This window comes from Artibeus jamaicensis, unplaced genomic scaffold (genome assembly GCF_021234435.1).
Source record: "Artibeus jamaicensis isolate MK-2021 breed Jamaican fruit bat unplaced genomic scaffold, CSHL_Jam_final contig_426, whole genome shotgun sequence".
NCBI lineage: Eukaryota > Metazoa > Chordata > Mammalia > Chiroptera > Phyllostomidae > Artibeus > Artibeus jamaicensis.
Window position 1 is genome coordinate 13,978,059 of NW_026521826.1, and position 12,521 is coordinate 13,990,579.

Genomic DNA, 12,521 nt, shown 5'->3' on the forward strand with positions numbered 1-12,521 from the left:
GAGCTCTTGGATTTCGATTTAGTTCTTTTCCTTTCTACTTTATTATATATATTTAAAAATACTATCCTGATATCCTCCAAAACTCAATGTAATATTTATAGTGTAGCTGAGAACACTGAAATCAAGGGGGGAAAAACATTAAAAAAAATAACTATTGTTGCATGGCACCTTAGAACACCAAGTGAGGATTACGTATAGAGACTGCAAACTGATGGAAAGTTACGAAAAATGAACAGAAGTAGAAGTGCATGGGAACAGAGGAGAATGAAGAGGAAGGACACTAGCCACAAAAAAGAGAATGAGTAGAGACTGAGGAGAGCATGGCTATGCTTTGGACACATGCTATTATCCCACTGTTATCCACCCTGTACAGATGGGAAAAGAGGCCAGCCAGGGGAAAGAACTCATCCAAGGACATGGCCTACTGAGGCCATGACCTGGACCCTGCCTGGCCACGGATTCACCCAGCTCTAAGGGCAGATGCCTACCACACTGCCTCCAGGCTTACACAAGATCTGTTCAGGCTACAGGGAGGCCAACCATCTGGGTTAAAGCATAAATGATAACAGTTAGTAAAAGGAAAAGCACTAAAGGCTCTCAACGAATCCAGTCTGAGCAATTCCAACTCTATTTTACAGGCAGCAGGAAGCCACTGAACCACCAGCATTAGTAATCGGTAATCCTACAGTTTTTCTTGAACAAACTACACAAATTCATAGAACACAAAGCCTTAGATCACAATGGAAACTCAACAGTACTCAGGTCCATACAACTCGAGACATAATTTAAAAACAAAAGAAAACAAAAATTTTCTAAAATTTTTATTTTAGAAAAAGCTGGAATAATTTTGCCCTCTGTAAATTTTCAAGATGGACTTAACAACCCAATATTAAAACTTTAAATTTTCCAATGACAAAGGTTAAATGACATAGAATTACAATCTCTTCACCACTGGCCCAACTGTACCACTTAGTTATAGAGTGAAAACATGTTAATAATGCAAAAACTGTTTATTAGTATTCAGTTTTGGGAATCAACTTATAAGGCATGAAAAACCTAATTATAGTTAAACATTTTGTAAACATAAACCCTGTAAAATAACAAAAACTAGAAAGTAATGGAGCAGTGAGGGATAAAGAACATGTCATTTCCTAACATTTCACAGCAAAATATGACTGCATTTTGACTAAAATTGACAGAGCAAAAAACAGAAGTAGTTTAAGTATATAAAAATCGTCACTAAAAACCCTGGCCAGGTTGCTCAGTTGGTTGGAGCATCATCCCATACACCAAAATATTGCAGGTTCAATCCCCAGTCAGGGCATGTATGGGAGACAATCGCTCTTTCTTTCTTTTTCTCTCCTTTACCCACCTTCCTCTCCCTCTAAAATCAATTACACACACACACACACACACACACACACACACACTCAGGTGAGAATTTTTAAAAATTTTTTAATTTTAATAAGTAAAAAAAAATCACTAGAAGAAAAAAAATGTAGCAAATGTTTTTCTTTGCAGAGTGAGATGGGTCAACAGGTACAGTAATGGCAAATATCTTTACTTTGTATACTGCCTAATTTTTTTAAGCAGTAATTTTCATACCTGACTATTTAGTGAGGGCCACTGACCTCTTTTCCCTTACAATGTCAAATTAAAAAATGACAACAGCCAACACACCAATAGCTGCCCGGTGTGAATGAACTGAAATTATACCTATTTTTCGGTCAGACTGGCAAAAAATACTTTTTTTGGTGTACCACAGAATTTCAGTAATCAGTTTACGGATGCTATGAAATGAAAAAGGTTGAAAATCACTGCTTTAAGGAAATGAAGGCACTGCTTCTAAAATAAATATTTTCAATTAAAAATATTTTAATTACAGTTTATATTCAATACTATTTTGTATGTTTAGGTGAATAATTTAAAAAAAACACACACAGACAAGCCCTGACAGGTGTGGCTCAGTGGACTGAGTGCTGGCCTGTGAACAAAGGGTCACCTGTCTGATTCCCAGTCAGAAAGACTTGAACCACATTCCCTGCATGTTTGTTTTATTCCCTTCTCTCATTGTCTCCTTCCCACCTAGTACCATTATAGTTACAGATATCTGCATTTTTAGCAGTATTACCCCTTTACCATTTTTTTAATATTCAAGAACTTCTGCCTACAAAAGATGTAGTAGAGTATGAGACTTGAAAAATGTACATGTTGAAGAAATAGATGTCTTCTGCTTTAAAACACTGTGGCAGAACTGCACTATAAGCAAATGAATCAAGTAACTATGTAAATTATAAATAAAACCTAAAAATGAACCAAAATAAAAAGGATAACTTTCAGGCAATATCTTTCTATTGTAACCTGTTATTTAAAGGAATACTAGTGATTTATTCTAAGTAGGATGTAAAATCTGTTCCAAATTACTCTTGCTCAGTCCGGCTTGCCAAGAACTCAAATGTAACTGTGATATAATGACCATTCCCAGGTACGCTGACAGGTTATGTGTGATCTTAGAATACACAAGTGACATAGATAAGCTATGACAACTGAAATGGTAGATTCCTTTACACTGTTTACATTTCTATGACCAGGCTTTTAGGGAAGGTGAGTTTTCTAAAAAACACATGTCTTCCTACCTATCTCCACATTAATAATGAAAAAGCTATTTATTAGTATTCAATTTTTGGAATCATGACCCAGGCAGCCCATCCTTTCCACACACCCATAGGAGGGGATCAGAGATGCACTAGGAGGACTGCCTGACACTGACAAAGGAGAGAGGAAGGGCTTCAAGCAAAGGAATGGGGCAAGCCCTAGATGCTAGGAATGCCAGCAAGCAGGTGGGACCACTGTCTTCACAGCAAATAACTGAAATCTGCCACAATCCAAACAAGCAGGAAAAGATTCCTTCTCATACCTCCAGAAGGAATACAGCTCTGCCCATATGTGATTTTAGTCTGCAGTGCTGTAAGATAATAACTTGTGTCATTCTAAGCCACCAAACAATATAACAGCATAGAACAGGGCTTCTGGTCAAGGTGAAGACATAGATAAACATGACTCACCTCCTCACACAACCACAGCAAAAATTGCAACTAAACTATAAAACAATTATTACCCAGAACCAACAGAAAATTGAGCTGTATGAAAGTCTGACAACCAAGGAATTAAAGAAGTCACATTCATTCAGATGGGTGGTGGGGAGGAGACGTGGAGACACAGAAGAGGTTGGTCCCATACCCATGTGCAGTGGATTAAAATCAGGAGAGATATTTCAGGAGTGAGGGATCCCAGACCACCCAGCCCAGGGTCCCAGTGCCAGGAAGATAAGTCCCCATAACTTCTGGTTGTACAACCAGTGGGGGGTTGGGGCCGCAGAAGAAACAACAGGATGCTCAGACATCTCCTCTTAAAGGGCCAGCAATGGACTTAGGGCTTAATCAGATTCACTCCTGCTGGGCTCCAGCACCAGGGTAGCAGCTTGAGGGGCACCAGTGGCATAGGGGGAAAAACTGAAGTATATGACATCAGGGCAAGTGCCATGGGACAGCTTTCTCCCAGACAGAACTCCAGAAGCCAGGCAGCAGCCATTGTTCCTTTCTGAGCCCTTCCTTTCCCACACAGAGACACAAAGCAATAGCATAATATCTGAGACTTCATCAACCTGGTTTGCAAGGGATATCCCACCCTGATGACTGCCTAAGGCTCTGCCCCATCCAACTTACAAGTGCATTTTTCTACTTTAGGCCTGCTACTAAGACAGGAAGTCAAAGCAGCTCTACCTAATACATAGAAACAAATACAAGGAGGCTGCCAAAATGAGGAGAAAAAATATGGCCCAAATCAAAAAACAGAACAAAACTCCAGAAAAAGAACTAAACAAAAAAGGAGATAAGCTATCTATCAGATGCAGAGTTCAAAACACTAGTTATAAGGATACACAAGGAACTCACTGGGTATACCCAGACAAAAATGAAAGTTACATTAAGTCAGGAGTGTCAAACTCATTTTCATGGGGGGCCACATCAGCCTTGTGGTTGCTTTCAAAGGGCCAAATATAATTTTAGGACTGTATAAATATCACTACGACTTAATAGTCAGGCGAGAGAGCTCAGTGCTGCCACTGGATAGAAACAAGGTGCCAGGCCAGATAAAACAAGGTGGCAACCACGAGCCTTCTGTTTGCCACCTGTGCACTAAGTGAAATAAAGAAAAATTTAGAGAATCAATCAGAAGTGGAGAGGATGAAGCCAAGTATCAAATCAATGATTTGAGACATAAGGAAGAAAAAAATCATTCAATCAGAACAGCAAGAAGAAAAAAGAATCCAAAAAATTGAGGACAGTGTAAGGAGAGTCTGGGACAACTTCAAACACACCAGACCAAATATATTCAGACACATTCAAATCATAGGTATGCTGGAAAGAGAAGAGAGGAAGCAAGAAATTGAAAACTTCTTTGAAAAAATAATGAAAAAAAAACTTCCCTAATTTGGTGACAGAAATAAACATACAAGTCCAAGAAGCTCATAGACTTTGTGTCCATCATAAACAAGATGGACACAAAGATCACACCAAGATACATCATAAAATGCCAAAGGTTAAAGACAAACAGAGAATCTTAAAAGCACAAAGAGAAAAGCAGAGAGTTACCTACAGGGGAGTTCCCATAAGACCATCAGCTGATTTCTCAAAAGAAACTTTACAAGCTAGGAAGGACTGGCAAGAAGCATTAAAATTGATGAAAAGCAAGGACCCACAATCTAGATTACTCTGTCCAGCAAAGCTATCATTCAGAATGGAAGAGCAGATGAAGTCCTTCCCCGACAAGATAAATCTAAAGGAGTTCATCACTACAAACCATTCTTATATGAAATGTTAAAGAAACTTATTTAAGAAAAAGATCAAAGCTATGAACATTAAAAGAACAATAAATTCACAACTATCAATAATTAAATACAAAAAAACAAACTAAGCAAACAAGCAGGACAGAAACAGAATCATAGATATGGAGATCATTTGGAGGGTTATCAGTCGGAAATGGGAAGGGGGAAATTGGGGGAAAGGTTCAGGGATTAAGATGTACAAATCGGTAGGTACAGAATAGCCATGGGAATGTTATGAATAGTATAGGAAATGGAGTAGCCAAAGAACTTACACGCATGATCCATGGACATGAACTAAGGAGGGGGAGGAATTGCCAGAGAGAATGGGAGATGCTGGGTGGAGGGGATAAAGGGGAAAAAGTTGGGACAACTGTAAAAGCATAACAAATGAAATACATTAAAAAAACAAAGATAGTGGTGAATGTCCAAACAATAGGACTCACGAAGATTTTTAAGTGAAAAGTTATAAAAGTATATTAAGACAGGAGATACTCACATTCCAAGTTTTCAATATAAAGGTTTTCAAATTCTCTTTCTATTTGACCAAACAATTCCAAAAGTGTACTGCGAACTGAGGAAGGCAGTTTAGAATCCTGCAGAAAAGGAAGATTTTGTTTAAAAGGCATGAATGAATGAGACACTCTGACACCAAGCACCAATATACATTTTCAAAAGTGAATTTTCTTGCCCTGGCCAATGTGGCTCAGTTGGTTGGAGTGTCATCCTGTAAACTGAATGGTCATGGGTTCAATTCCCAGTCAAGGCAAACGCCTAAGTTGTGGTTCAGTCCCCAGTCAGGGTGTGTACGAGAGGCAGATCGATGTTTTCTCTGACGTCGATATTTCTCTCCTTCTCTCTCTCCCTCCCTTCCACCCTCTCTTTAAAAAAAAAAAAAAAAAAAGAGTAAGTATGTCCTCAGGTGAAAATTTTTTTAAAAAGTCAATTATCTTAAGCTCATCTTATATCTTTACATGTTTTCTTATACATAAAATACATAAAGCACTTAAAGTTTCAAATTTCTGTAGATAAAACTAAAATCAAATTGTATAAATGGATACCTAAGATAATATGGAATTCAAGAATAAGCAGAACATAATTTTTTTTATAAGGGAGGAAATAAGCGTACTTTATTTAAAAACTTCCAAATTTATAGAGGGCATGCAGTTCTCATAAATATTAGAAATAGCCTTTAAGTTTTATCACTGAGTATTATACATTAATTTTAATGCTATGTACTAAAAGACAATGTGCCTCACATAGTCCTCATGTCCACTATTGCTTCAAGCAAAATATTTTATATTACCCTATGTAATACCTAAAAGATTACTGAGAAGACAGAAAAAAGAAAATTTTTCACCTGTAAAAGCAAAACATGTCAGTTAAATTAAAACATTACCACATAAGTCCCAGTAAGCTGTTGATGCCTGCATGCCACAGCACATGCTCTGCACAGATCAGTCCATCTAAACCTCATGAGAAGTCAGTGGGAGTAGCAACATCTCACCTGAATTTTTAGGTACAGTCAAACAAGTAAGCGATGTCCTAGGTACCAACTGTGTTGACAAGCACTTACCTTCCAGACACTGCTAATAACAGGCAGACTAACACAGCCTACATTCTGCTCTAATCCCCTGAAGACATGGTCTGTAGTCAGGGGTGTCCAACCTGCAGCCCACAGGCCACATGTAGCTCAGGATGGCTATGAATGCAACCCAAACCAAAATTGTAAATTTACTTAAAAATGCTGAGATTGTTTTGTGATTGCATATTGCAATCATTTAACATCTGGCCCAAGATAACTCTTCTTCCAGTGTGGTACAGACATGCCAAAATGCTGGACACCCCTGCTCTATATAGTATAGTATTTTCTATGTGACCTCATCCTAGCCTTACAGTATTTTCAAACCAAATTCTTAATAAACATTGCAATATTTCTAAAATAATGTTTTAATACTTAACTGCTATCAGTGTAATTTTCTAAGTGATTTTTCAAATTTATATATAGCACGAACTTTCTGATATCTAATGAGATGCAAATAAAAAGATACAGGTAACATATACTAAATTCATTCTCAGATTAATTTCTTGTCACCCTGATGTTAATGGTGCCATTAAAACTAAGATGTCACCATTAATGTCACTTCATAAAAGAATTTAAGGCAAAATGATCTCTAATGACATAAGCATTTTGGCAGTATGTTTTGAAGTAATCACAAAATGCTCAAGTAAATTTTACAAGCTACTTTAAAATATATGTAAAGTCACTTGTTTACATGCTGAATCTGGTAGAATTGATTAATGCAGTCTCTCTCAATTCCCATCTAAAATACCAATAAAACAAATGGGGAAAAAAAAACCACTTAGCCCTGGCTGGTGTCACTCAGTGGATTGAACTTCAGCCTGAATATTGCAAGGTTGCTGGTTCAATTCCCAATCAGGCCACATGCCTGGGTTGCAGGCCAGGTCCCAGGTTGGGGGCATGCAAGAGGCAACCTATTGACTTATCTCTCATGTTTCCCTTCCTCTCTTTCTCACTCCCTTCCCCTCTAAAGTAAATAAATAAAATCTTTTAAAAAATGAAAAAAATAAGAACTTAAGAGTAACAATGAAAAATAAAGCAAACCATGAAAATTACTGTTTAATACATTGTCTGCCCCGCCTTGTGGCCTTTGCACAGTCTCTTCCCTTTCCGTGCCATGTTCTTCCCCAACCCCACATTCAGCGAGCCCCTCTCATAAGTGTCACATGTTGGAAGCTTTTCCGATTCCCAAGGCCAAATCTCCTCTCATGTGTATCAATTTTAACTCACCTATACACGTAACGTCTAAGATCCTTATTCAGCCACTGAAATGTCACTTAAATAGTAAACACCTCTCCATATAAAACATAGTTGTAATGACAAAACTAAGATGTCACCATTAACATCACTTGATAAAATAAAGACAATCACGAAACAACATGCAGTGAAATGAGAACTTTTCTACTAGAAGGCAAGCAGGGCTGAGTGAGCACTCCCAAAAGGCCGCCTCCTAACCTTTCCTAACAGCTCTCCTAGTGCCATTTGACAAACCCTGAATTGAGGAGCTGAACTTCTAGTATCACTTGAGAAAAGTCATGACAGAAAAGCTACTGATTCAGTAAAGCGCATAAAGGGATTTGCATTTTACCACAGCAGCGTGAACCTGGACACGAGACCCATCAGTGATCCATGCGCATGGATTCAGGAGCCCTCTGCAACTACAGACCTCCCATCCCTGCACTAAGCACTGCTTTCTAAACTACTTCCAACTCATGAATCTAAGAGTTCAACTTACTGTAGTCCCTTCACACTAATCTTCACTATTAACACTGCTCCCCAACAACTCAAAGATGACTGTAACCTCATGCAGAGAGTGATTACCTACTGTCCAACTCAAACCCACTGGTAATCAACCACTTGTACTCTCAGACCCCTCTACTTATTACACCCACCATGCCAACTGCTTGCACCCCATATCATCACTACTATCCTCCCACTGCTGAACCAGGCAAAGCACCTCACACCAGCCATCCAGGACACTGTACTCATCGACAGGTAAGCACCTTTTAAGGAACACTGGAGACACGATGATGAGGGCTAAAGAGCAATGCTAGGCTGTGCGGCTCAGCATTCTTTAAGGCCCGCACAAAGGGGTACCCTGAGATGCAATTACCGCACTTGTGTTACATCATAATGGAGGGCAGGCACTCAGAAAGCTGAGAAGAATGCATGTACCTCATATGGGGGAGTTCATGCTAGGAGGTGCTAGCAAAGGTGGTAGAATTTTCACTGCTAGAAATGTAAGGAAATCTAACTATTAAAAAAACATATGCCCTGGCCAGTGTGGCTCAGTTGGCTGAAGCATAGTCTCATAACCAAAGGGTTGTGGATTCAAATTCCAGTCAGGGCACACGCCTAGGCTTCAAGCTTGATCCCTGGTCCAGGTGCAAATGATCCCCAGTCTGGAAGCATTCAGGGGGCAACTAATCGATGTTTGTCTCATGTATCAATGTTTCTTAGTATTGTCTCAGATAACCAAAACTTGCACTATAGAATGAAAACTACACTGTAGAATAGCACAAAGAAAAACTAATCTAAACTGTCCGCCCATTTTTTGTTATTATTATGTACTATAAAATGTACTAATGTTTTTAACTATAAAAACATTAACTCGGGAATTACATCCTGTCACTCTGTAGGCTGCTGTATCTGACAATAACTTATATCTGGGGTGACGGGAGTTGGGTTTATTTTGGTTTTGGCTTTTCTTTGGTAACCCACACTTTTCTCTAAGTTAGAGGCCTTGTATGCTTGGTTGTTTCCGGAACATTACAAACATGCTCCGCACTAACTTACTTGTCCTTCCAACATTTCTCTTGGTATACCCGTCCTCTCCTGCTCCGAGCTGTTAGTTCTTCGTATAGAAAGGCTATGAGATTTGCGTTTCTGTTTTGCTTGGCGCGCAGCTGAACAGCTCCCGCTTTCTGTGGGCATTACTTCCACAAAGTGATATCCTGGTCACTCCTGCAATAAGCTAGACAAAAGCAAGAAAAACAAGTGTACTTTATTTCTGATTATAGTAAACTAAAATGAAGAAAAAGGAGTGGACGAGGCAATGGCTATTTTTAATTCCAAACTTCCTTACTATGGTTACCATTTATTATGTAATGTAGAATACCACAAATTAACGTTTTAAAATAGAAACCCATGGCCTTTGTTAAAGAGCTAATTTTTTAAATCAAATGTCATTAAGATGTTTTAAAAATCAAATAGCAATGAAAAGCTTAAAATACAGCACAACTCTTCCTTGACCAACTTTCCCCAGGCTCAGCCTACTTCCTGGAGAACCAATTCTAACTGCATGTCCTAGACTACAGACTGTAGAGCAGTTAACTTTCAACTGGTGCGGCACAAGAATTTTTAAAACATGCAGTACCTGACCTTATTAGTCAGAGGCATTGACCTCTTTTCCCTTAGATTTTCAAATAAAAAAATGACAACAGCCAACACAACAATAGCCATCCAGTGTGAATAAATCAAATATATACATATTTTTTCAGATCAGTAAAATAAATTTTGGTGTGCCACAGAATTTTAGGAATTAGTTTATATGTGTCATGAGATGAAAAAGGTTGAAAATCACTGTCCTACAGAAATACAACGCAAGCTACACATGTAGCTGCAAATTTTCTATTAGCCACATTTTAAAAAGTAAACAGGTGAAATTAGTTTCACAATGATTTCTTTAACCCGATATGTCTAAAATAATATCATTTTCATCAATGAAAAAAATACTATTGGCTATCTATTTCAGTTTGTGTGCTTTAAACTTCAATGTGTATTTCATACTCACAGCATGCCTCACTCAGCTGGAACCAGCCAAGTTCCAAGTACTCTGATGTGGTCAGGGATGCCATGAGACAGTATAGATTTTCATTTATCCATTTTGGATATTATACTTATTTCTTGCTACTTCGAATTCTTCCTCCCAATATAACTGTATCACTTAGTTAATATAATTTTAAGTAACATACCCGTGACATTTTCTTCTTCAACTGTGAATTCACATTTTGGGCATTTTTGCTCTTACTGAGCCTTCCTTCTCCCAATACATTTATGGTAGTCATGTAATTTTAAGTAACACACTTATGTATATTCCTTCTTCAACTACTAACACTATCTTTTGATGCTCTCCATTCCCCACCTCTCTTTGTAAGAACGACTGCAAGTATCCCACCTTATCGTGAGCTCTCCCCCACAGCCTACCCATCTCTCAACTTTTGTTCTATCATCTGTGCTCTAAATGAAAGTACAGAGTATATGTCTTTTGGGAATTTTGAGCTTAATGCCCTTGAGGTCCACCCAACTTGTTGCACACACCAATAATTACTTCCTTCTGAGTCTGGGTAGTATTCCACAGTTTGGATGTATGACAATTTTAAAGAACCAAATTTAAAGAACCAAAAAAGGGGAGGGATTTGGAGGAACAAGTATGAAGGGCACAAGGACAAGAACTAAGGGGGGTAGAAATGGGAGGGAGGTGGGGAGCACAGGGCAGGTTGGGCTGGGATGGGAGAAATAGACAGAAAACTATACTTGAAAAATAAGTAAATAAATTTTTTTTAAAAAGAACCAAAAAAATTTGGTTCTTTCCACATTTTTACTACGACATTTAAAGCACTATGAGCAATAACACACAGGTTTTTGTGAACCTCAGAACAAGGTTTTTCCATTTGTTTTGGATGAATGCCCAAGCATGAAATTGTTGGGGTATGGAGAAAATGTATATTTCATTTTTAAAAAACATTACTGAAATGAAATTCAAACACCATATAAGTCACTCCCACAGCCAACTTTTAGGCAACCACTAAATTACTTTCTCTACATTTAAAATTTCCTTTACTGAATTTCTGCCAAGATGGAGGCATAGGTGGAAACACTATACCTTCTCGCACAACCAAGTTTAAAAACAACAAAGTTTTAGCAACAAAAACGCAGCCAAACTACAGAAAATTGAACTATACGGAAGTCTGACAACAACAAACCATTCAGCCAAACCAGTAAGAGGGGAAGAGCCAGCAGCAGAGCGGGGTCAGACAGGAAAGATCCACCAGACCGACCCAGGCGCCCAGCAGCCGTGGGCGGATCCCAGGTGTGGAGTAGCAGGGGGACCCACTGAGGGTTTACCGCAGTCACACATCACATTCACGTGCAGATAAACCAGTGAAGGAGCTAGCAGTGAGACGGACCGCGCAGGCCCCAGCAGTGGGAAGCAGCAGAGGGGACCACCATTGTCCCTCTCTGACCCCGCCCCCACATACAGCATCACAAACCAGCGACCTGGGGGGCCCCCCGCCCTGGTGAACATCTAAGGCTCCGCTCCTCATATGTAACAGGCATGAACAGATCAAAACATGGCTCAAGAACAACTTAGAGCCCCTGAGCCGATAAATCTAAGTGATGAAGAAATAGCCAAACTTTCAGATGCACAGTTCAAATCACTGGTGATCAGGATACTCACAGAACTGGTTGATTTTAGTCACAAATTAGAGGAACATATGAAGGCTAAACTAATTGAAATGAAGGGAAATGCACAGGAAACCAATAGTAATGGAAAGGAAACTGGGATTCAAATCAAAGGAGTGGACCAGAAAGAGGAAAAAAATGACCAAACAGAAAATGATGAAGAAACAAGAATTCAAAAAAATGAGGAGAGGCTTAGGAACCTCCAGGACATCTTTAAACATTCTAACATCCGAATTATAGGGGTACCAGAAGGGGAAGAGGAACAGCCACGAGTGGAACACTTATTTGAACAAATAATAAAGGAGAACTTCCCCAATCTGGCAAAGGAAATAGACTTCCAGGAAATCCAGGAAGCTCAGAGAGTCCCAAAGAAGGTAGACCCAAGGAGAAACACACCAAGGCACATCATCATTACATTAGCCAAGATTAAAATGAAGGAGAGAATCCTAGAAGCAGCAATAGATAAGGGGACAGTCACCTACAAAGGAGTTCCCATCAGACTGTCAGCTGATTTCTCAAAAGAGACCTTACAGGCAAGAAGGGGCTGGAAAGAGGTATTCCAAGTCATGAAATCCAAAGACCTACATCCAA

The 12,521-nt window shown here is 39.0% G+C and overlaps 1 protein-coding gene across 6 annotated transcripts in view; it reads right to left on the minus strand.

Annotated features, from left to right (window-relative positions):
* Nucleotides 1–12,521, minus strand: part of WDR37 (WD repeat domain 37) — a 70,604-nt gene that overhangs the window by 38,437 nt on the left and 19,646 nt on the right. For all 6 annotated transcript variants that reach the window (XM_053665784.1, XM_053665782.1, XM_053665786.1 and 3 more), the window contains exons 2-3: nucleotides 9,261–9,438; nucleotides 5,382–5,478 (exon numbers count right to left, since the gene is read on the minus strand). In XM_053665784.1, the coding sequence (XP_053521759.1) occupies nucleotides 5,382–5,478; nucleotides 9,261–9,398 (235 nt within the window). In that variant the 5' untranslated portion in view covers nucleotides 9,399–9,438. The remainder of the gene's footprint in view (nucleotides 1–5,381; nucleotides 5,479–9,260; nucleotides 9,439–12,521) is intronic.